Source organism: Scyliorhinus torazame, chromosome 6 (assembly GCF_047496885.1).
Source record: "Scyliorhinus torazame isolate Kashiwa2021f chromosome 6, sScyTor2.1, whole genome shotgun sequence".
In the NCBI taxonomy this organism is placed as follows: domain Eukaryota; kingdom Metazoa; phylum Chordata; class Chondrichthyes; order Carcharhiniformes; family Scyliorhinidae; genus Scyliorhinus; species Scyliorhinus torazame.
In genome coordinates this window covers 25,133,289-25,159,364 of record NC_092712.1, presented here as the reverse complement: position 1 = coordinate 25,159,364, position 26,076 = coordinate 25,133,289, and the positions used below count along the sequence as shown (strand labels likewise).

Here is a 26,076-nt window from a genome sequence, read left to right as displayed (position 1 = left end):
TACCAGTCTCCACATCACCCTGTGCCCCTTTACCAGTCTCCACATCACCCTGTGCCCCTTTACCAGTCTCCACATCACCCTGTTCCCCTGTACCAGTCTCCACATCACCCTGTTCCCCTTCACCAGTCTCCACATCACCCTGTTCCCCTTTACCAGTCCCCACATCACCCTGTTCCCCTTTACCACCCTCCAGATCACCCGGTTCCCCTTTACCAGTCTCAACATCACCCAGTTCCCCTTTACCAGTCTCCACATCACCCAGTTCCCCTTTACCAGTCTCCACATCACCCTGTGCCCCTTTACCAGTCTCCACATCACCCTGTTCCCCTTCACCAGTCTCCACATCACCCTGTTCCCCTTTACCAGTCCCCACATCACCCTGTTCCCCTTTACCACCCTCCAGATCACCCGGTTCCCCTTTACCAGTCTCAACATCACCCGGTTCCCCTTTACCAGTCTCCACATCACTCTGTGCCCCTTTACTAGTCTCCCCATCACCTTGTTCCCCTTTACCAGTCTCCACATCACCCTGTTCCCCTTTACCAGTCTCTGCATCACCCTGTTCCCCTTTACCAGTCTCCAGATCACCCGGTTCCCCTTTACCAGTCTCCACATCACCCTGTTCTCCTTTACCAGTCTCCACACCACCCTGTTGCCCTTTACCAGTCGCCACATCACCCGGTTCCCCTTTACCAGTCTCCACATCACCCTGTTCCCCTGTACCAGTCTCCACATCACCCTGTTCCCCTTTACCAGTTTCCACATCACCCTGTTCCCCTTTACCAGTCTCCACATCAGCCTGTTCCCATTTACACATCCTCCACATCACCCTGTGCCCCTTTACCAGTCTCCACATCACCCTGTTCCCCTTTACCAGTCTCCACATCACCCTGTTCCCCTTTACCAGTCTCCACATCACCCTGTTCCCCAGTACCAGTCTCCACATCACCCTGTTCCCCTTTACCAGTCTCAACATCACCCTGTGCCCCATTACCAGTCTCCACATCACCTTGTTCCCCTTTACCAGTCTCCACATCACCCGGTTCCCCTGTACCAGTCTCCACATCACCTTGTTCCCCTTTACCAGTCTCCACATCACCCTGTTCCCCTTTACCAGTCTCCACATCACCCTGTGCCCCTTTACCAGTCTCCACATCACCTTGTTCCCCTTTACCAGTCTCCACATCACCCTGTTCCCCTTTATCACAGTCCTCCACATCACCCTGTTCCCCTTTACCAGTCTCCACATCACCCTGTTCCCCTTTACCAGTCTCCACATCACCCGGTTCCCCTTTACCAGTCTCCACATCACCTTGTTCCCCTTTACCAGTCTCCACATCACCTTGTTCCTCTTTACCAGTCTCCACATCACCCTGTGCCCCTTTACCAGTCTCCACATCACCCTGTTCCCCTTTACCAGTCTCCACATCACCCTGTTCCCATTTACCAGTCTCCACATCACCCTGTTCCCCTTTACCAGTCTCCACATCACCCTGTTCCCATTTACACATCCTCCACATCACCCTGTGCCCCTTTACCAGTCTCCACATCACCCTGTTCCCCTTTACCAGTCTCCACATCACCCTGTTCCCCTTTACCAGTCTCCACATCACCCTGTTCCCCTGTACCAGTCTCCACATCACCCTGTTCCCCTTTACCAGTCTCCACATCACCCTGTTCCCCTTTACCAGTCTCCACATCACCCTGTTCCCCTGTACCAGTCTCCACATCACCCTGTGCCCCATTACCAGTCTCCACATCACCTTGTTCCCCTTTACCAGTCTCCACATCACCCGGTTCCCCTGTACCAGTCTCCACATCACCTTGTTCCCCTTTACCAGTCTCCACAACACCCTGTTCCCCTTTACCAGTCTCCACATCACCCTGTGCCCCTTTACCAGTCTCCACATAACCTTGTTCCCCTTTACCAGTCTCCACATCACCCTGTTCCCCTTTATCACAGTCCTCCACATCACCCTGTTCCCCTTTACCAGTCTCCACATCACCCTGTTCCCCTTTACCAGTCTCCACATCACCCGGTTCCCCTGTACCAGTCTCCACATCACCTTGTTCCCCTTTACCAGTCTCCACATCACCCTGTTCCCCTTTACCAGTCTCCACATCACCCTGTGCCCCTTTACCAGTCTCCACATAACCTTGTTCCCCTTTACCAGTCTCCACATCACCCTGTTCCCCTTTATCACAGTCCTCCACATCACCCTGTTCCCCTTTACCAGTCTCCACATCACCCTGTTCCCCTTTACCAGTCTCCACATCACCCGGTTCCCCTTTACCAGTCTCCACATCACCTTGTTCCCCTTTACCAGTCTCCACATCACCTTGTTCCTCTTTACCAGTCTCCACATCACCCTGTGCCCCTTTACCAGTCTCCACATCACCCTGTTCCCCTTTACCAGTCTCCACATCACCCTGTGCCCCATTACCAGTCTCCACATCACCTTGTTCCCCTTTACCAGTCTCCACATCACCCGGTTCCCCTTTACCAGTCTCCACATCACCCTGTGCCCCATTACCAGTCTCCACATCACCTTGTTCCCCTTTACCAGTCTCCACATCACCCTGTTCCCCTTTACCAGTCTCCACATCACCCTGTTCCCATTTACCAGTCTCCACATCACCCTGTTCCCCTTTACCAGTCCCCACATCACCTTGTTCCCCTTTACCAGTCTCCACATCACCCTGTGCCCCTTTACCAGTCTCCACATCACCTTGTTCCCCTTTACCAGTCTCCACATCACCCGGTTCCCCTGTACCAGTCTCCACATCACCCTGTGCCCCTTTACCAGTCTCCACATCACCTTGTTCCCCTTTACCAGTCTCCACATCACCCGGTTCCCCTGTACCAGTCTCCACATCACCTTGTTCCCCTTTACCAGTCTCCACATCACCCTGTTCCCCTTTACCAGTCTCCACATCACCCTGTGCCCCTTTACCAGTCTCCACATCACCTTGTTCCCCTTTACCAGTCTCCACATCACCCTGTTCCCCTTTATCACAGTCCTCCACATCACCCTGTTCCCCTTTACCAGTCTCCACATCACCCTGTTCCCCTTTACCAGTCTCCACATCACCCGGTTCCCCTTTACCAGTCTCCACATCACCTTGTTCCCCTTTACCAGTCTCCACATCACCTTGTTCCCCTTTACCAGTCTCCACATCACCCTGTTCCCCTTTACCAGTCTCCACATCACCTTGTTCCCCATTACCAGTCTCCACATCACCCTGTTCTCCTTTATCACAGTCCTCAACATCACCCCCTCCCTCCTTTTCAGTCCGACAACACATTGACAAAGCGACTGTGGTGAAAGAAACTCCCACTTACCCTGTTGTAAACTCTGATTCTCCTTCTCTAGGCTGGTTACCCGGGTACACAGCTCAACATCTGAACCTTGCACAGCGCTCTGAAAATAGAACATGCAAGAATCAGCCTTAGTTAAAGGAGACAGGGAGAGAGAATGACCCTAGATGGCAGAGAGTTAGCCCTCATTTCCGCAATCTCCCTCCTCCCCATTAGTAAGAGTTCAAGGGGCAGTGGGTGCGCATTGCTGAATGTTTCCCCTCCGGATAATGAGGCCAATTTAAACTGCAACAATGAACTCTTACCAATGGTGCGAAATAGATAAAGAAAGAGGGTGGGAATATCCTGGAAGCGAGCAGGAAGCACTCACACACACAGGGCAGGCAAAGGTGGGAAACCCAGAAATGCACACACATTTGTTGATTGCTGCACGTGGTGATTACAGTTCTTCTAAGGGACAGCTGATAAAGGCAACATTTTTCAACAGAGAACAGAAAGCCAGCTGGATGCTATGTGCACGATTCCAGAAGAAGTCCTGATGCTCCTCTTAACATCATTCTGTCCTTACAGCTCTATAAGGCTCCTTGAGGTCTTTGACAACGAACCAAGCAGACCTGCTGACTTTTGCACCACTGTTTGGGTCAGTGCAGGCTGTTCTCCCAATGGCACGATGGAACAGTGGATGACACGTATAGCTGTCATCCTGTTGCTGGGAGTGGGGAGCCTGGGGGACGATTGGGAAAGCTGCCATTTTAAGTGGGGAGGGGGTGAACACAGCCTCAGTGTGGAGATCCATGCAGCCTTCTTGACACCACCTACAACCCAGCTGTTTGTGAGACATCCAAATGACCCCATGCCGTGGCGGTAGACAGTGTCCAGTTTACACTCTGCTTTATTAAAAAAGCCTCAAGGTGAGGAATCAAAGGAAGAAATAATAGCTTTAAAAAGGATCACCGCCAAAGACTATCTAAGCCAGTGCGATGTCTGACAGGGTTGCAGGACAGTGATTTCCCCCGCGTGAGAGCTCCCCATCTATAGTAGGTTGTAATACAAGAACAGCGAATGGTCCGGAACCTTAGTCAGACTCCATCTGGGGAAACTACATTTAGTTCTGGGCACCGTACCCTCACAAAGGATGCACTTTGGGGCAGGATGCCTTTTGAGCAGGTGCAGCACTGCTTCACCAGAATGCACCAGAACTAAAAGGGTTAAATTACAAGAGTGGGCTTGCATTCCCTTGAATATAAAGATCCAGCAGTGATTGCTTTGCCTTTCCAATGTAACCCCTCAGAGGAGTTCCTTCCTTTCCAGTAGAAGGTTGAGGATTTTTCTTGCCCCACCGGCCCGGAGAGCATCGCAGTCTCAGACGAGATGGTTCAGGAGCGAGCTGGGCTGTTCCTGGCTGGTATGACTCAGTATTAGGGCACAACATGGACAGCCCCAAACCCCATGGCGACAAGAGGTTTTAACTAAAAGTTGAACAAACTCAAGAGATGTGAATGGTGAGAATATAAAATAAAATCACAAAACGCTGTACCTGAATAGAGGAATATGCTTTCAGATGGCTGCCCACCCATTGCCCCAATAGCCTGTTACTGAGCCACGTTCTCAGTGCTCTGTTCAGGAGATGATGGATCTGCCGCTTGCCCCTCCTGCTTCCCTTTATGGAATACAGTCTCGCAGGAGTCGGCAGTGCCACTCTCGACACCAGGCTGTCTACTCTCCAGCCAGGAACTGGTGGACAACGATGGCAAAGCAGCCTCGGATCAAATCAGATGGCAGTCGCTCTAACCACCGCAATACCATGACACCGGGCAGCGTCTTTACCTGTGGGCCTAATGGGAGCAAAGAATTGGAACTGGCTGCGACGGGCATTTAAATGCATCCCCTTAGCGGGGGCATGCAGCTGACATGAGGAATGGATGGCTCAGCTCTGCAAGCAGCCAGCGCGAGGAAGCCACATTTCATATTAGTAAAGGAAAGACACACTGTGAAGAACCACGTAGAAGATGGGAGGCAACCAACCCTGAAAGCGGACAAAAGCTGCAGCAACGTACTTACTTTCTGATGATTTACAAGCAAGACATTCTTTTCAGGAAATAAAAACAAACAACAGAGCTTTAGTACCTTGTGAGCAGACATGATTTAAAACCCTTTGCTTCAATTCTCATGCGGCTACAGAAACTAGAAGCACAACTCAGGAACAATCACACGTTCATGACCCTTTCTCCCGAGAACAACGTGGGAGTCCATGGGCTTGGTAATTTGGAGGCTAACGAAGATGAAAAGGGTGCGATGATCCAGTGGTCAGTACATTAACACTCGAACAATAACGACAAGACAAATGTCGAAGAGATCAACACCATAAAGGACAAACACAGAAGAGGATGGATACCGACAATACTGGAGGGGTGTCAGACAGATACAGTCTTTCTTGACCGTGAGGCATGGTATGCAAAAATGAAAAAGAAAACACAATGCACAGGTCAACACCATTCACTTCAAAATGCAACCATATATATTTTTGATAGTCTACAATGGAAATACAGGCGGTAGGTATTAATAGTGAGGTTAGTGATATGCTGGGTGACAGGGAGAGGGGAGCATGCCACCTAAATTCTCGGCTTGCATTGCCATGGAATCTCACGTGGCTCGAGGCGGGGTCGACGTTATCCCGGACCGTTTCTTTGGGATTACTGTTGGCCTCCCAAACGGATTGGATCTGATCGTGGAAATACATTCACATACTGTACTGTGATAGTCTCACAACGCTCTCACAAGCACCGACTTTCCCCTGATCAAACTAAAAGGCAGCGATTCATCCAACACCAAAGCAGCAGCATATTAAAGACAAAGACCAGGAACCCGAGTCAGCTTCATCGTTCATCACCTGCTACTTTAATCTGTCTTCACAGATTTGCTCAAACTATACAGCCCATCTTAAAGGTGCGATGCCCAGTTAATTGCGACATAAACCTTGGTGTCAATTCAGTGACATTTTAAAACTCTAGTTCTGGGGGTGGGGTTCATTTACTCTTTTTAATTGGTGTTGATTCCCTATTAGCTTTAAAAAGATTGGTCATTTTTTTGTTTGGAAAAAAAAGAGCCTCCTCAAACTGGCATCAGAGCTTCTACCGGGTCTGAATTAGGCAACACTGTTCCCACCGCTTTAAATGTTTTAAAATGTGACGCAAAGTTGAAGCAGTTATCTTCACAGGGTTTAATCTACATTTTCGGATTAACTGGTGGTCCTTTCCAAATGATCACCTTCACGTTGTTGACTTAATTCTTTCTCAAAAGGACAGGAACGGCCCTGAATGTTGTCTGAATGGATAATGAGTGACGGATAAAGCACGTGGGAGTTGTGTGGGCTTGTTGGCAGCTTCTCAGCGACTTCTACAATCAGAGAGTCTGAATGTCACAGATTCTGCACTTGTGTTTTTAATTAATATTAAAATGCAGCAGGGGAACAAGCCACTTGATCCAACAATATTGAACCTGCCATTTGAGCCGCTCATTATCCGGTCGGCATAAACCTTTCTCTCTTTCATGTACTTACCTAACTTTCCCCAAAATACATTTATGCTATTCGTTTAAAAGTGAGGTTCACATTATTTTTTTTAAATCCAATTAAGGGGCAATTTAGAGTGGCCAATTCACCTAACCTGCACATCTATGGGGGCGAAACCCACGCAGGCACAGGGAGAATGTGCAAACTCCACACGGACAGTGACCCAGGTCGAACCCGGGTCCTCGGCGCCGTGAGGCCCCAGTGCTAACCACTGTGCCACCCCGAGGTTTCTCCTGAATCCCCTTTGGGTTTATTTTTGAACATCTTGTATTTATCACTGAGTTTTGGATTCCCAAAAGTGGAATAACTTTCCCTGTGACTATCCCCTTCATACAAACTCCTCGTCCGAATTTTCAAAACCTCTATTAGGTTCTCCCCCTCCCCACCCCCAGCCAGTTTGACCAACTGAGAATGTGGCATCCATATTGGACAACGTATTAATGAAGAGAAGTCAGATCATGAGGTGGCAGAAGGGGACAAAGTTAGAAGAGGATAACTCTGCCAAGTATATTAATGTTTTCCAGTCAGTTTTAACTCCTGGAATTCTGATGAAGGTCAGGTCTGTTCATACGCAATGGACACTGCTGAATATGGTATCCCTCAAACCTCAATACAAAGCCAAGGCAAAACAATTAGCACTCAGTGAATCTTTAATACATGATCCATTTCTTATTAATTCTCCCTTCTGTTACCCTCTGAAGATAGTGGGTCTTGCTAGGCTTACAGTCCCATGGCTTCAAGGTGCTCTCCTGCAGCATTCTTTACACAGTCGGCGCACACTTGCATGCGGACATACCCTCCAAAGGGTTCACATGGAAGAATATTGGACAATTTATCTCTTTCTAACCGAGAGGTGTGGAGGTCAACTACAGCACAGAGACAATGGCCCAGCCAACATCAGCAAATCTATCTGGGGAGGGTGGGGAAGTGCTCATCCCGCATATGTAGAATCCCTCCGATGTGCACGAACGCACTGCAGTCAATTGAGTGAAATCCCCTTCTCAAAAAAAAATCCAATATAAAAATCCCAATCGACAGCCATCTTTCAGAGATTTCCAGGGAAATGATGACCGAGGGAGATAAAATCTTTCATTAAAAAAAACTTTTAAATGTCATATTCCAAAAGCATAACAAAAGAGCGAGTATGAGGTGAAAGTTATTAATAAACAGAAAAATAGGGCGGCCATTCGAATCTGCTCCGCCTTTCATTGTGATCATGGGTGATCATCTAACTCAAGAGCCTAACCCCGCTTTCCCCCCCCATATCCTTTGATCCCCTTCGCCCAAAGTGCTGTATTTAACTGCTTCTTGAAAACATGCAATGTTTTTCACTCAATGCATCCTTTAAGACGCTAATGAGCCATGTCTTCACATTGTTTCCTCACTGACTGCAAATTTTAAGCCATCTAATGGGTCGTCTCCATAATTAAAAAATTCTGCGCAACTATGTGTTGGCCAGTTTTGGATCCCCTTCTGACAAAAGGGTCAGGAATAAAGCAGAACGATGAACACTTTTTATTCTGCTCTAACTGTAGACCAAATGAAAAGGTAGAATGATGGTGGGATGATCTCCTTACTTGGGACAAATAAGAAAAAGACCATTCAACCCAACCAGTCCATGCCAGCATTTAATATTAACAATAATCTTTATTTCCTCAAGTCGGCTCACATTAACACTTAAAATTTTCATTGTTTTTTCATAATTAAGAGGCAATTTAGCGTGGCCAATCCACCTACCCTGCACATCTTTGGGCTGTGGGGGCGAAACCCACGCAAACACGGGGAGAATGTGCAAACTCCACACAGACAGTGACCCGGGGCCGGGATCGAACCAGATGTCAATAAAGAGGACTCTGCAGGGTCCACCAGGTTGAGTTTTCCATCGTCAATGCCGGGTGGTCCATCTTGTTTTATTCTCTTTAGGCTTTTTTCTTGGCATTTACATACAACTTAAGTGGTCTGCTAGGCCATTTCAGAGAGCATTTAAGTGTCAACCACACTGACGTGGCCCTGGAGTGAGGCTAAGTTATCAGACGCAACAAAAACAGGCAACACTGAGGTTGTGCAGACGGAGGCACAAAATTCCAAAGAGATATTGTTGCAAATGGATATGTGTACACGGAAATGTGAGGTCACCCATTTTGGAGCTGAAAAGGATAGAGCCGGGCACTTTCTAAATGATAGCGGCAGCTGAAGTCCAAATAAGGGGTCTCCCATTTCACACAAAGATGAGGCGAGATTTGTTCTCAGAGTTGTTATACCGTTTGAAATCTCGATCCTGGGCAGCAGTGGAGCCTGGATCACTGAATATATTCGAGGTTGAGTTAGGACGGATTTTTGATCTGCAAGGGAGTCAAACGTTATGTGGGGCAGGCAGGATCGTGGAGTTGAGGGCACAATCACTTGTTGAATAGCAGAGCTGGCTCGAGGTGCCAAAAGGCCTACTCCCGCCTCTTTCCTCATGCTCTTATGCAGCTTAGATTTACCAAAATGTGACTTGGACCCTTGCAGCGATCTGACAAATTATGGGCAATTTAATCATAGTTTACAAGAACAGTGAATCATAGATCATAGAATTTACAGTGCAGGAGGCCATTCGGCCCATCGAGTCTGCACCGGCTCTTGGAAAGAGCACCCTACCCAAGGTCAACACCTCCACCCTATCCCCATAACCCAGTAACCCCACCCAAAACGAAGGACAATTTTGGACACTAAGGGCAATTTATCACGGCCGATCCACCTAACCTGCACATCTTTGGACTGTGGGGGGAAACCGGAGCACCCGGAGGAAACCCACGCACACACGGGGAGAACGTGCAGACTCCGCACAGACAGTGACCCAAGCCGGAATCGAACCTGGGACCCTGGAGCTGTGAAGCAATTGTGCTATCCACCATGCTACCATGCTGCCATGTGAATGTTTGTGTTACCAGCACTCTACCAACCAGAATCGACTAGTAACTGGAATCTCTGATGGTTCGGTTTGGTTTTTTTTTAAATAAAGTGTTCAGATAATACATTCTTCAAAATAAAAAAACTAATACCAGATTACAAATCTGAAGATGTTTCGAAGCTTTACATTGAAATTATGAAAATTACTGGGTCATATTGGTTATTGAGCCTGAACAAAGATATAATGCTCAGTTGACCCTTTCTTTAAAAAGCTGGCCCATTGGTTGTGGGTAGTTTAACTGCGAAACTCTGCTGGGACCCTTCCTGCCCATCTGCTTCTCCCCTCCCCTCAAAAGACAGAGCAGAATCCTGCCTCATGCCCAGGGTAATTAAACTCTCCGTTAACCGGCATTTTTGATTCCCCAAGCTTGCTGGATAACAACGATCTTACTGGATTAAGGTAACAGATGATAGTTCAAGAGAAATTACATCGAATGATTGTTTGTTTCTTATTCCTAGATTCCCTATAGTCAGACCTTCCAGGAGTGAAATTAGGAAACACTTGAACACAAAGCGTGCCAGATATTTGGAACACTCTCTTGCAAACAGCAATTGATGCGAGATCAACCGTTTAAAACTGAGATTAGTATCTTGAGTTAATAAAATACTACGGGGTATGTGGTTAAATTGGGTATATGGAGTTAGGCTGCACTCATTAAATGGCAGAACAGGGGGCTAAATGGCCTCCTCCTGTTTTGATACAGAATGGCCTTTGTTGTGATGTTGATAGAAGTGCATCACTCCCCTCCCTCCCTCCACCCACCCAGAATCAAATGCAATAGGAATTATCCTCATCACAGAGAACAGAGGCAAGTATGGAGCCCGTTTTATATTGCTGCCCAGGTCGTTTTGGGAGTCATGGATGATAATAGCGGCGTGCATTTCAGCAGTAGTGAGTGGCTACTATAGCCACACAGCTTGAGGACACATATGGCCTACTCACGCTCTTATTCAGGAAAATAGGAAACCATTAATGGATTAAGTTGACTGTGACTTTGGCTGCAAAGTCAAGGTTAAACCCAGAGTCTCATTTCAGTTGATGTTGGTATTTAATGTTCTTTATTATTTAGAGGGTTCTGTCTCTTCGCCTATCTGAAGGGAATTTATTTGCTAGAAAACCCAATTCCATTCTTAGCCAGATGTGAAGAGTTACCAACTTGTGCAGACATTTTAAAAACAAAAGACGGTGTGAACACAATTTGAATCATTGCCTAGCTTCCTGGCAGTTAAAGGGGTTGGGGTAATTTTTGGAAAGTCTTTATGCACAACTAAGTGGGCATCTCAAGTCTGCGGCCAGGTACGAGGAGCAGGTACTCACTCCGGCCAGTGACTTCTGGATATTCTCCCTGGCTCTGGCAATGTCTCGAAGGATGTTACTTGCTCCGTTCTCCTAGGTAGTGCAGAAAGAATTTAGTCAAAAGCTTGATCTCTGGTCAAACGATCGCAGAAATAAAAAAAGTCGGTGGGTTACAATCACTGGCTCAGGGGAAAACGCAAACCAGCAAAACCAAGAAAGGGGTAAACACGGTGGACCCAGTCGACCAAAAGGATGGGCACAGACGCAGGCCCGATCCAATTTCACTGCCAGAGTGCCCCAACTCCAGGTAAACACAAACAATTTGTTCACAAATCTCCTGACCCTCACAGACTTCCAAGAGATGAGCTTTGGACAAGCTGACCCGAATCTAGGTGCATTTCTAATCAAGAGCGTATGCCCACCCACTCCCTATCTCTCCTTAATGCTGCAATCCCCCCAAAATAAAGGACACTTACGCACAGGGTTAAAAACAAGGCCTCCCCCGCCCTGCCCAATCCCTCAGCTGGTTAAGTCTGAAGCTCAGCAGTGCTGTGCCTGTGCTGAGTTAACAGCTCTGAGTTTTTACAGGAAGATAAATCAGCCAAGGATCTCCCCCTTTTCATTCCAGGGTGCCCGATGTAAGTGAATTTGCTGCCATCAGCTGCGATTACTCCCAGAGTTGAATATCCTGTCAGTAGAACCGCATATTGATTGGTTATGCAACCAGGTAAGTGGGAGCAGGTCAGCTCCCGCTGAGCAATGTCCCAGGATGGGGGCAGGAAGAAGAATAAAACAACGACATCTAAAAACAGAAGACTCAGATCAATGCTTGATGCAATAATCGTACTACAGGGACCCAGGTTCCAACTCACTCCCACGTCAGAGATTTTATTCTGGCCCCCTCAACCCTATACTGAGTTTTACGTGTAGGGTTATCTGGAGCTCTTGGGGTCTTACTCGGTCTCTTGTCCAGGCCCCAGTAACAATCCATACAGAACCGCCCTCTCAACCACCTCAGGTTCCAGATCCCAGAGGCCGCTATGGAGTTTGAGCAGGTTGCATGTGTTCCATCAGAGGCTGGCCATCTTGAAGCCACTTTGACCCGGCAACACCTCTCCGCCCCACCACTAGATAACTGCAGCAAGTACCAGAACTACCTGCAGGCAGAACGACAGCAGCACAAGCCATCGGGTAACACACACACGAGCAGTGAACCACCTCCTCCCCTTATACACAGTGTGGGTACACACCATACCCTATCAACCGTCGCCACCGACTGAGTAACTCCTGACTCACGCCCACTACTACCTTGTCACGGGCAACTAGGAATGGGCAATAAACTCTGGCCACATCAGCAACTCCTGCATTCTTAGAATGAATAATAAATATAGACAACAGTTCACAATGCCTGCTCCCATTTCTGGTCCGTGGAAAGAAATTCTCCGGTCACGTGCTCGGAGTTTGTAATCCAAGGAGAACCCTGAACGAATTCAGCGAGATCTATAATGTGACTCACCAACTGCGGGGTGGATGGTTAAATGTCACCTTTTAAAAATTTGATTGTGTGTTTTGGTGCCATGTACTGATCTCTGACACACACTGCTGCAAAACTCCTCATGATATGATGCATGTTCCCTACCAGCGCTGTTTAAAGAAAGTTAAAACTCTAATCGCATGGCAAACCACAAGTCACGGTAGGGGAGTGCAGGACGGGAAAATCCTGTCCGCTACTCATTTCCCTTGCTTCTCAACCTAATGTTGAGTGTTCAGCTAAGCGGGTTTCCAAGGGCAGTAAAGCCTGATAGCTGGAAACCAGAACCCCCCCCCCCCCCGTTTGTGGAAGGTTGCGGATGTTTGGAGTACTTTCGGGCTCTAATCATTTGTTTCAATAGCATGGCACTGAAACTCTCACTCGGCCCAAGTTTACAAGCAGGTAGTGAGTACTTAGAAACCATTTTCATGTAATATTAAAAGGTATGGGTCTAGTCCGTTGGGAACAGAGAACCAGGCTTCTCTCCCGCAGGTGAACATTCGCATCCCGGGAGTTAGTCGTGTGTTAATTGTTAGTAGGGGCACTATGTACAGGCAAGGAAAGTCAGCCATCTCTTGCACAAGAAGCAAGCACAGCCAAATTGACAGTCCTCATCATGTATAAGGAATGTAACACTGCAGTGCAAGGTTAAACAGAACAAGTTAACCGTTAATTTTGCAGACATGGGTGTACACTCCTTGCTACACAGAGCAGTTTTGTCTCCGCATTAGCTCGAAGGCTGGTATGGGGAGGGGAATGGAGAATCCAAACTTTATCTTTGTGCAATGCATTAGTGTGTATCAAGATTGAATTGACTTTCGAAGTAATTTCCACGTTTCTCAAGTTATCAACATGAAGTGATGGAGAAATTCAAGCGCAACTAAGATGGGATTGTGATTTGGACATTCCTGATCCTGCAGAAATCGGCCGACTACCCTCAGCACTCTCACTGGCAGCCGTGGTTTCAGCTGCAGGTGGGGAGGATCGAGAAACGCCAGCTTCCCCATTTAAACCGTTCCACCTCTCTCTCTCGCCTGTTAAAATCTAGCTCTGACCAAGCTTTTGGTCATCTGTCCTGATACCTCCTTATGTGGCTCAGTGTCAAATGCTGCCTGACATCCAAGAAAGCTTTACTAGGTCAAAAGGCATCATAAGAATGCAAGTTCTTGGTGTTTTACATTGAAAGCATTCAGGCTGTTGGATTTCATTTGGGGAACTTTAACAAAGTCAGGAGGTGAAAAGACAGTTTTGATTTAAAAAAACTTAACAAAATGATGAATCTGGGGAAGCACTGCAGGGCATTCAACGCCGGATAGAGAAAATGTAACACTGCGTAAGGGAGTTACAAGCCAATGTCTCACGGCGTTGTTCTCCCTTCAGTCACTGACTGACCTGCCACGTGTTTTTTCCATTTTCAATCAAAAAATGGCCATCGTTTGGCACCGTCTATCGGAGGGCACATCGATCAGGCTCTCACACGGTCAAGTCAGAAATTCAAACAGGGTTCTACTGACAGCAACCGAGACATTCGTCACTTGAAGGGTTAACAATTCCAAACATTTACTAAACAGGTTAGGTATGTAAAACAATGCTACCAGTCATACACACACAGGGATTAATAGCAGTGTGCTGTAAAATACCTGCAGAGCTGGTGGATTCTGTACTTTGGCAGTGACCGGGTTGTTGAGGTGAATGTAATATTGCGTCTCTGCATCATCATACTTGTACTTATCGAACCAGATTTTTTCCTCTGTCAAAACGTTAACTGCCATGGTCCTGTAAGGTGGGAAGATATATGGGAGGCACAGTAAGACGGTGTTCACAGAGATGCCACTCGCAACGTTTGCCCAATACACCCCACTAATAACACCACAAATCGGGGGATTTGCACTCTGTTCCATTCTAACACAGACTTACTGTTCCTCGACACAGTGGAACACTGCAGGAATAAATAATTATAAATGGTGGGGAGGTGGAGCAGACAGCTCATTCCGTAGTTGAGTTTCCGAACTCCGCAGTGAGGCTTGTAACAAAAGCTGACAAGGCCTCCTGTGACCCAACCCTCCCCAAGTACAGGAAAATCCATTTGGAGCTGGGAGTTACTTGACTTCTGTTCCACCATGCCACTACCCACCCTCCCAACTCAAGCTGGTTCTGCAGGAATGATCACCTCACCATGCATCCCTTTGGGTGCTCCATTCAGATTGGAGGAGTAAGGACCCACCTCTCCCTCTGCACAGCAGCAAGCAGGCACAAAGAACGAAATCATTGTTACCACAAGCAACACGGGGTCATGCAAAATGCAGCTGGTGCACGCGCTGTGATGATGGGTGTTCAAATCCAGTGACATAGTCAGCCCCCTTAGACTATTCGCAACAGCCTGAAACATCCAATCTCGAAGTCAGAAACATGTCAACCCACACACACACTGTCCGCTTCACCCCCCAATCCCAAACACCAGATTTAACTCATTCCTTTGCCTCGGCAACTGCACAGAGCTGCAGCCAACCGTTTGGTGTCTCCCGGCTGCTCGTCCCTCTTAGTCCGGCTCACAAATACAATGGCAGATTAATGAAAAGGTGCTTTCTGTGTCTGAATGGCAGGAACAGTTAGCCAGTGATGTTAATATTCTGCCTGGATTACAGCATCATTACATCGGTTAATGAGACATCAGCATCCATCTGTTTATCTGTGGGTCTCACATAGTAGACGTTCAGAGCAAGATAAACATTTTAAATCGACTGGGTGCGAGATATTTCAGCTGTAGTAACTAGGTTGTAACTGGCAGGAAAAGGCCAAGAAACATTTGTATACTAAGACGGAGAGGTCATGTAAAATTTCCTGTAGCACACATAGTAAGGAGTGTCATAAACAAGATTCAAACAATGGGGGAGCGCGGTAGCACAGTGGTTAGCACTGTGGCTTCACAGCGCCAGGGTCACAGGTTTAATTCCCCACTGGGTCACTGTCTGTGCGGAGTCTGCACGTTCTCCCCGTGTCTGCGTGGGTTTCCTCCGGGTGCTCCGCTTTCCTCCCACGGTCCAAAGATGTGCAGGTCAGGTGGATTGGCCATGATAAATTGCCCTTAGTGTCCAAAAAAGGTTAGGTTATTGGGATAGGGTGGAAGTGAGGGCTTAAGTGGGTTGTTGCAGACACGATGGGCCGAATGGCCTCCCTGCGCTGTATGTTCTATGTTTATATGTAAATGGGATGAAAAGGATTGAGCATGTCAGAGAGAGAGAGAAAAAGGCTGGGCAACATTTTGGGGCGGAAGTCCACATCAGAACCAGAGGGCCCCCCTGCCTTCAATGTCACCTTTCTCGTCCTTGTACCTCACACGCGTATTATCTGGTTGAACTATGGAACTATCTGTTGCCCAGTGGGGTTGTCAACATGGAGCAGTGATCTTGGGGGTGAGGAGTGAGCAGCAACAAGGGTGCATACCATTCATAGACAACAAGGGCCTGGATGGCTGAAAAGCATCGCCTGCTCAGGAAAGAGGAAAAGCCGAGCCCACAGGAAATAGGGATGTACAAACAAAGAACAAAGAAATGTACAGCACAGGAACAGGCCCTTCGGCCCTCCAAGCCCGTGCCGACCATGCTGCCCGACTAAACTAAAATCTTCTGCACTTCCTGGGTCCGTATCCCTCTATTCCCATCCTATTCATGTATTTGTCAAGATGCCCCTTAAATGTCCCTATCGTCCCTGCTTCCACCACCTCCTCCGGTAGCGAGTTCCAGGCACCCACTACCCTCTGCGTAAAAAACTTGCCTCGTAAATCTCCTCTAAACCTTGCCCCTCTCACCCCCTCTTGTACAGCAAGAGGGGCAGGTAACGGTTTTGAGAATCCTTGGCAGTGCAGTGCACAATAGAGTGATGAAAACATTGACTGATCTAAATCGGATTTGCAGAGAGTATATTAGCCTGGATGGCTGAAGAGTGAATTGGAGGGACTTGGGGAATGAGATTAACTGGATTGCTTGTCGAAGGAGCCAGCACAGACTGGATAGGCCGAATGGCCTCCTACTTTGCTGTATTATTCTATCATTCCACATACAACAGAGGTCGTGTGAACCGCTAATGCAGAGATGGAGACTGACCATCCAGAGGACAGGACTTCAAATCCTACCAAGACGGTTTGAGAATTTTTAATTCCGATTTGAAATCATAGTAAAAATTCAACTGGTTTGCTCATACTTTTTTTGGGAAGGTCTACCGTCCTTACTCAGTATGGCTGCGATGTGACTCTGGTCCCACACCACTTGCAGCAATTCAGAGACTTGGGTAACATAGAATCCTTGGGCAGGAGGCCATTCGACCAATCAAGTCTGCACCAACCTTGCAAAAGAGCACCTTACCCAGGTCCACTCCCCTGCCCACCCCATCCCCGTAACTTAAGCTGCACATCCCAGGACACTCTGGTGCAACTTATCATGGCCAATCCACCCCACCTATCCTGCGCACCTTTGGGCTGAGGAGAATCTGGAGCTCCCGGAGGAAACCCACGCAGACACGGGGAGAACGTATAAACTCCACACAGTCACCCAAGGTAGGAATTGATCCCGGGACCCTGGCCCTGTGAAGCAGCAGTGCTAACCACTGTGGCATCCCGCGAGACCCGCCAAAACCCACTCAGTGCAACCAGGGATGGGCAATAAGCCCCACACACCAAGAATGAAAATAAAATCAACGTACAGAGCTCACGTGGGAGTGAATGCCTTAAAAAGAACCCCCCAAAATGGCACAGAAATAAATCTTGCAGAATTATAAAGCCCCCTTCCAGTGGTAAACGTACAACAACTAAGCTTCACTCTCACTTCCTCCAAGTCAATGCGAGCCCAGAGATCAAACTGTTCTCTCACAGTTAATCGTGACAGGCACAATACGGTGGCCACTGTGCCTCACTCCTCACCTTGTAAACACATCGCACTATCAGGATCCAGGTCAGGAAATGGCTACAGAAAGAGCAGCAGCAGCCAACAACTGGAACTCTGGGCTACCTCAGCTCTTCGTACAGAAATAGGAAACTAATTAAGGTGTCAGCTCACCTTCCGCAGAGAGCTTTCACCTCACCGCCACTGCACGCAACTGCTCCTGGATCCCACCACCGACATGGGTGTAAGTTTGTGTGGGTCAGAAATTAAAATCCAGCACACACACACGTCCACCTGGGCGAGGGGGGGTTCCAGGATTTGACTGGGTCATGAAGTGTATAGCAGGCCTTTTGACCAAAAGCAGAAGTAACACCACCCGAGTAAAATTTCTAACCTGTTGCCTTCACAGAGCAGACCAGCTTCACAAAGGTTTGGTGCACAACGGGAACAAAATCAGAGTCAACGCATGCTGAAGGATGGCTCAAAATGAAAAGCAATGCTGGGAATACTACAAGAGCACAATGAAAGACAAGGAGTATTCGATATAATTCAAGCCTACTTATCCTGGAGCCCTGGACAGGGTGATGCAGGTCTCTTCAGTGGTGGTGCCCGTGTAGAATCTGCCATTGGCTCCCGGGTCTCACTGGCAGCTCTCTGGGTTCTGGCCAGGTGGTAGCGTAACTCGGCAGCATCGTACTTGGCTTTACTGAACCACACCGATTCATTGCCCGCGTCAACAAGATGGGCAGAGGCTGCCGCAGGATCCTCACCCACTGCGAGTGGCAGACGGGGTTTCGCACTTTGGTGGGCATGAGGGAGGCTGGCAGGGGGTCTCTGTTGCTTGATCTGGGGTGGGTCTGTGTGCTCTGTGCCAGTGGCCGAGCCACCATATATCTCGTGGTACAGTCGCTCGGCATCATCATGCAGTGGCTTTTCCAGCCAGACCTTGAGTGCCAATGGGCGTCGGCTGGCACTTGGGAACATGCCATTGACCGGGAGGCTGGTGTCTCCGCCAATGGGGAAACCAGGGGTTACGGGGGTGACAGGGGTAGAACTGATGTAGCCTTCATCCGGAGTGGTCCACAACTTTGGAATAGCAGTGCCCGCGGAAGCTGGGATCGGGAGAGAGTGTGGGACGCAGCGTGCTTGCGACCGCACGATAAACAGGCTTTCAGCCTCGTCGAAAGTGCTCTTGTTGAGCCAGACGCCGTGCACCAGCTGGCAACAAGCGACTAGGGGACGTGTCACACAGCCGGGTGTGGCACCCCCGCTGGGGGGCCTGGTTCCAGCTGCTGGGCGAGCAGCGCCCTTCACGAGGACCGTGCCAGGAGCCACGGGCGACCCTGCCACCTCTAGCCGATGTGCACGTACCACCTCTTCGGGTGCAGCACGTGGAGACCGCTTCCGCCGCCTCTTCTTCCCCACCTCTCGCTCCAGTCGCACCTCCTCCCCGGCCAAAGGCCAGACACGCTGCGCCAAATCAGTCTCCTGGGCAGCCTGTGCCATGGCGGAGGCGGCAGACGCCTGCTGGCCCTCATGAAACAGCCTCTCTGCCTCGTCAAACTTGTATTTGTCCATCCAGATGGTTTCCAGCAGGTAGGGATGCTTCCGGATCCTCATCGTCTGCAGCGTCCAGTACAACACAGGAGAAAGAAACAACACAGTGAACAATGAAATACACTAACAGAGGCGGCATATTTTGGACAAAGGATTATTTGGCCCAATTTATGCAGTGTGGTCAGTGCAACCAGGGACAATTATCATTTAAAGAGGTTTTGAGACAGTCAGAATTAAATCAGAAACGCTGAATGACACTAAATCGTAGAGTTTGAAATGCAGTAGGGCTGGGGGCCAGAGGGGAGGGGCAGGTGAAAGAGTGGGGATGGGGTGGGGTCAGGTGGCCAGAGTGGGGGCGGGGTGGGAGAGACAGGCGCCCAGAGGGGAGGGGGGTGCGGGGAGGCCAGAGGGGAGGGAGGGCAGGTAGTTGGGGGGGGTGTCCTGGTGGCCAGATGGGAAGAGGGTGGGGGCAGGCAGCCCCAACAGGGGCTGTTTAGCACAGGGCTAAATCGCTGGCTTTGAAAGCAGACCAAGCAGGCCAGCAGCACGGTTCAATTCCCGTACCAGCCTCCCCGAACAGGCGCCGGAATGTGGCGACTAGGGGCTTTTCACAGTAACTTCATTTGAAGCCTACTTGTGAGAATAAGCGATTTTCATTTCATTTCAGAGTGGAGGGGCCAGGACTACACCCTATCCCTGGAACAACCTATGTTATGTTTGTCGAACAAACGGGCACCGTGAGGACGGCAATGCGGGGGCTGATCAGAGCTTCACTGTTATGCAGGTGAACCCTGTAACACTTGCACTTTCTGAAGAGAGTCTAGTAGATGGGGAGAGGAGGTGAAAGATACTGTGTATTAATAGGTACTCACCTTCTTATCCTAAAACGGACAGCATTGAGGGAAAGAGAGAGAATAACATTTAAAGTGATTCAGTGGCACAACACAAACGTACAACAATATTGTTACCCACCTACACGATGATCGTAAAGCAGTTACTGTGGGCTGCAGGGAATGAAGGGCAAGGCAGCTTGCCCAGGGTTCAGGATTCAATTAGCAAATTACTTGACCCCAAGGGCAGAACACAGCACCCTCTCCTCACCACGGTGATTTATCACCCGCTATCTGTAGTTCATTCATACTGAGCAATTTTGCAGTGAGGGTGTGTCAGTAATTCAATCGCAGAGGCACACCAAAATCTAACAGTGACGCTCAGTTGTAAGCACAGACTGACCGGACAGCGGGGGTCAGGGTACTGGTGAAGATCTTCTCTATTACAATCCAGCAATGCAGAGACCTATTGCTGCCCTCATTTTGCTCCACCCACTCCAAGGTCACCAAGAGACAGCACTGGCCGCAGTGACCGTGACAAGCATGCAGGTTCCCCCATCTCACCCTACAGCCCCAGCACTGAGAACAAGGCACCCGGGACGCAGTGGGCAGCATTTACAATGGCAGATCCTGTAATCACAAACGCTGCTATATAAAAGCATGCCTTTCTTTTTCCCAACCCTCTTTTTCGATCTCCAACAGCATTCTAAAAACATACACACTGATCCACAGTGACCCGTTTGCATTGGGAGCAGCAGCTGTGATGTCCAGCTCCCTGGTACCAATGACGGGGCGCTGGATTCAAACAATAGGACAGTTCTCAGTTTGCAAGAACACTCTGATGCCACCTCTCCCCCAGCCTATCGATGGAGACACACGCCCATTGTACCACTGCTGTCAATTATCCTCTGGTAGTGCCCCCTCCCAGTGCCAAGACTGCAACTGTACTTGAATTACTATTTTCTCGTGCCACTCCCTGCAAACTCAGGCAAATGTGCATACGACGACCCTGTGAAATCAATCAGAATCCAAAAGTCACTGCCTGCTTGTGGATGAATGTTACAGGTGCCCCGAGTTGAGGGATGAGAAACCTCAACACAAACTAAACAATCAAATGTCATAAACCGCCAACAAGAGACAGCCTCACTCCTGAACACAAGGAACAGCAACTCGGCCCTTCAAGCCCGGCCTGTCATTCAGGACCATCATGGCTGATCTTGGGTTTCAACTCCACCTTCCTGCCCGCTCTGCATCTCCCTCGATTTCCTGAATGACCAAACGTTTGTCTACCCCGGCCTTAAATATATTAAACGATGGAGCATCCACGAACCCCCGAGGTAGACAATTCCAGAGATTCACAACCCTGAGGGTGAAGAAATTCCTCCTCATCTCAGTCCTAAACGATTGGCTCCATATCCTGAAACTCAGTGCCCGAGCTTTAGATTCCCCGACCAGCAGAAACAATCTCTGCGCCCACCCTATCAAACCCCGCCACAATTTTCTATGTTTCAAAGGGATCGCCTCTCATTCTTCCAAACTGTATGTAAACCCAATTTACTCCGCCTCTCATCATAGGACAACCCCCTCAGCCCAGGGACCAATCTGGTGAGCCTTCGCTGTGTCTGCCTCCAATGAGAGTGTATCCTTTCATACAGAGACAAAAGCCGCCCAATAGCCGAGACAACAGCAAGAATTCCCTACAATTCCTGATGTGTCCACCAGCGGAGCTTCAAATGTCAGTTACATCAACCTTGCGTCAAACACAGTATCCAGCCTTCCCCACTGCCCTTTACCAATTTCTGTCTTCCTGGTGGGGTTATGCTGATTTTTCTCACGGGACTGAGTGATAGCCAAGCTATTCAACTGCGGAAGGCATCACAAAATCACCCCATGTACCTCACGCCGACAGGTTCCTCAGTAAAGGTCACCACGGTGACAGCAACCGGGAGCATGAGCCCTGGCCAATTCCACCTTCCCACCTCAGGGCCACGAAACAAACCCCGAGCTCCCCCAGCACCTGTTCCCAGCTCAGGGGAAAATATCCCTTCAAATGGCAATTTGGCCATGACAAGAGTTTTCACTCAGTTGACCGTGCATAAAACTAATAAATCAAACCGGGATAAAGCAGAAACATAACGAGGACGTTGTCAGCATTATTTAGGTCTACCTCATACGCTGCAGGAAAGGATGCCCCGAAGCGTGGTACATTGGCGAGACCATGCAGACGCTGCGACAACGAATGAACGGACATCGTGCGACAATCACCAGGCAGGAATGTTCCCTTCCAGTCGGGGAACACTTCAGCAGTCAAGGGCATTCAGCCTCTGATCTCCGGGTAAGCGTTCTCCAAGGCGGCCTTCAGGACGCGCGACAACGCAGAATCGCCGAGCAGAAGCTTATAGCCAAGTTCTGCACATGAGTGCGGCCTCAACCGGGACCTGGGATTCATGTCACATTACATTCATCCCCACCATCTGGCCTGCGAAATCCTACCAACTGTCCTGGCTTGAGACAATTCACACCTCTTTAACCTGGGATTACCCCATCTCTGGATCTGTAAAGATTTAATCACCTGCTAATGCTCGCATTCCTAGCATTGTCTGGCATCTTTGAATTTGTCTATATATATGTTTCTGGAACATACCTCTTCATTCACCTGAGGAAGGAGCAGCGCTCCGAAAGCTAGTGACATCGAAACAAACCTGTTGGACTTAACCTGGTGTTGTAAAACTTCTTACTGAGCATTATTTAGAGCACTTAACCCCACCCAAAACAGCTCAGAAGTACATGTAGTTATTGAGCCACTTCTTTCCAACATACATTTCAGTCTCCCAAACCGATTAACGGTTTCAGGCTTTTAAAAATCTCCTTTCAATCTCACAATAATCAGAAATAGATTAAAAATGGGTCCAGTCCTGGAACTCTCTCTGTAACAGCACTGCGGTGTTCATGCACCACCTGGTGGCTCAAGGCGGTGGTTCACCACCTTCTCCACGGGTAACCGGGTCTGGATAACAAACACTGGCCTGATCAGTGACGCTCATATCCCATTACAAACAAAAAATAAATAACCAGCGCACGTTTGAAGCAAGCCCAGTCTGTGTGCAAACTGGGGCAAAAAGTAAAGTTAGCGGAAGCATTTACAACAGGCTCAGGGCCGTTGAGTAAGATTATTAGCATATGCGGCCATACTGGCTCTACGTTTTCAAGAGGGAGTCAGCACTCCATGAACACTGCACAATTAAATAGGAGGTATATTACAGGGACAGGCCCTTCAGCCCTTCAGCTGTGCCAGCGTTTATAACCCACACGACAAGTCTCTCACTTGGGAGTGCATTTCCTGGGCAGTGTCAAACGGATCTCTGGGCAGGCACAGGAGTAGGGGAATGCTACAGGTTTCCCCTCAACATGATCAGGGATTCAGTCACCAATACCGGGCATGCCAAGTGAAAGATGGTCACTACCACAGAGGTGATGCACAATGAGGCAGCACATTCAGCGGCCCAGTCTCTTGTATCAAGGGGAGGTGGTGGTATAGTGGTATTTTGGCTGGACTAGCAATTCAGATACCCAGCGACATGCTCTGGGGACCCGGGTTCGAATCCCGCCATGGCAGATGGTGGAATATGAATTCAATAAAAATCTGGAATTAAAAAGTCAAAGTTTAAAAATTTTTATTTTTATTTTTTATAAAGAGTACCCAATTCATTTTTTCCAATTAAGGGGCAATGTAGCATGGCCAATCCACCTACCCTGCACATCTTTGGGTTGTGGGGGCGAAACCCACGCAGACACGGGGAGAATGTGCAAACTCCACACGGCCAGTGACCCAGAGCCAGGATCGAACCTGGGACCTCCCCGCCGTGAGGCTGCAGGGCTAACCCACTGCGCCACCGTGCTGCCCCCTATCTTTGACTTTTTAAGGGCACAGTGGTTAGCACTGTTGCCTCATGGCGCTGAGGACCCGGGTTCGAATCCCGGCTCTGGGTCACTGTCCGTGTGGAGTTTGCACATTCTCCCCGTGTTTGAGTGGGTTTCACCCCCACAACCCAAAGATATGCAGGGTAGGTGGATTGGCCACGCTAAATTGCCCCTTAATTGGAAAAAATAATTGGGTACTCTAAAATTTAAAAAGTGAAAGATGACCTTGTCCATTGTTGTAAAAACCCACCTGGTTCACTAATGACCTTGAAGGAAATCAGGGGGCAGCACGGCGGTGCAGTGGGTTAGCATTGATGCCTTACGGCACTGAGGTCCCAGGTTCGATCCAGGCTCTGGGTCACTGTCCGTGTGAAGTTTGCACATTCTCCCCGTGTCTGCGTGGGTTTCGCCCCCACAACCCAAAGCTATGCAGGGTAGATAGGTTGGCCACACTAAATTGCCCCTTAATTGGAAAAAATGAATTGGGTACAATAAATTTATATTAAAAAAATAAATGCTGGCCCAGCCAGCAATGCCCACATCCCACAAACGAATAGGAAAGTCATTTCATCCACTGCAGTCCGCATCACCATTTAATATAAGAATCTTTATTAGTATCTATTATTACTGCTGTTATTACACTGCAATGAAGTTACTGAGAAAATCGCCACACTCCGGCGCCAGTTCGGGTACACTGAGGGAGAATTTAGAATGTCCAATTCACCTAACAAGCACGTCTTTCGGGACTTGTGGGAGGAAACGAGAGCACCCGGAGGAAACCCACGCAGGCACGGGGAGAACGTGCAGACTTGACACAGTGACCTAAGCCGGGAATCGAACCTGGGACCCTGGCACTGTGAAGCAACAGTGCTAACCGCGTGCTACCATACCGTTAAGTCTGTCACCTAACTCCATATGCCTGTCTTAGCCCCATATCCCTAAAAACCAGGATTCATAGAATGGTTACAGAAAGATGTTCCCATTAGTTAATGGTACACGGACGGGAGACACAGATTTAAGAATATGGGCAAGAGATGCAGGGGAGGAGAAACCTTTTATTTCCCCCCCACAGGGTGTGGCAATTAACTTGGAACTCGCTACCTAGGACGGCGGTAGAAGCGGAGACCGCTCAGGAAACCGGATGGTCACTTGAGGGAAATAAACTTGCAGGGCTACAGGGATAGTGTGGCGGAATGGGTTCGACTTTGTGTTCTGGAGAAATGGCATGGGCTGAACGGCCTCGGAGTGCCTCAATGTCTCTATGAGGACGCCATCGGCCTGTCGACTCAATGTCGACTCTCTCAGAGTATCCCAGCCGGTCCCACACCCTGCTTTTTCTCTGTAAATGCCTTCCCTTCAGGTGAATTTTCAATCCTTTTCCCGAAAAATAATTCAAGACCATTTTAAAAGTTAAACAAATGCCAAAAGTCTTATCAGTTGCAGAATAAAATCAGAAACTGATTTGGTGCACTGGGGTGGGTGGGGGTGAAGAGCTTCAAAGCCCTCACAGTCTTTTTAGTGCTGATCTTGCAGCAGAGGGTCAGTGGATTGGGACAAGCGACCATGAGATGTCGCTGACTCAGCACAGCACGCTGCAGGCACAATACACTCCAAATCGGAAACTAAACATAATCAGCAGGTCTGACAGCATCTGGAGAGGGGATAAAGTTAAAAGGCTTGGGACCTTTTATCAGGGCAGAATCCTCCAGATGAGATCTGATCATGGCTCTGTACAACTTAACCATAACGGTGGGGTGGCACGGCGGCTAGCACCGCTGCCTTATAGCTCCAGGAACCCAGGTTCACTTCTGGCCTCGGGTGACGAATGTGCGGAGTCTGCACGTCCTCCCCGTGTCTGCGTGGGTCTCCTCCGGGTGCTCCGGTTTCCTCCCACCGTCCAAACATGTGCAGGTTAGGTGGATTGGCCGTGCTAAATTGCCCCTTAAGTGTCCAAAAGGTTAGGTGGGGTTACTGGGGATGGGGTGGGGGTGCTCTCTCCAGAAGCCGGTGCGGACTTGGTGGGCCAGGTAGCCTCGTTCTGCACTATAAATTCTATGATTCTGTATGCTAACTTCTTGCGACTCATGGACACGAACAACTAGATCTCCCTGCATCTCAGTGTTCCACTATTCCTCCCCATTTAAATAATATCCTGCTTTTCTATTCTGTATGCCAAAGTGGCTACATTCACCTTTTCCTCCTCCACCTGCCACTTAACCTA

The 26,076-nt window shown here is 48.8% G+C and overlaps 1 protein-coding gene across 5 annotated transcripts in view; it reads right to left on the bottom strand.

Moving 5' to 3' along the window:
* Positions 1–26,076, bottom strand: part of eef1db (eukaryotic translation elongation factor 1 delta b (guanine nucleotide exchange protein)) — a 59,834-nt gene that overhangs the window by 12,569 nt on the left and 21,189 nt on the right. For 2 of the 5 annotated variants that reach the window (XM_072508045.1, XM_072508046.1), the window contains exons 2-5: positions 14,311–14,446; positions 11,161–11,232; positions 5,381–5,407; positions 3,344–3,422 (exon numbers count right to left, since the gene is read on the bottom strand). In XM_072508045.1, coding sequence (XP_072364146.1) covers positions 3,344–3,422; positions 5,381–5,407; positions 11,161–11,232; positions 14,311–14,442 — 310 coding nt within the window. In that variant the 5' untranslated portion in view covers positions 14,443–14,446. Of the gene's footprint in view, positions 1–3,343; positions 3,423–5,380; positions 5,408–11,160; positions 11,233–14,310; positions 14,447–18,106; positions 19,171–26,076 lie in introns of those variants that run through there. The other 3 variants (XM_072508041.1, XM_072508042.1, XM_072508044.1) reach the window with 3 other exon arrangements.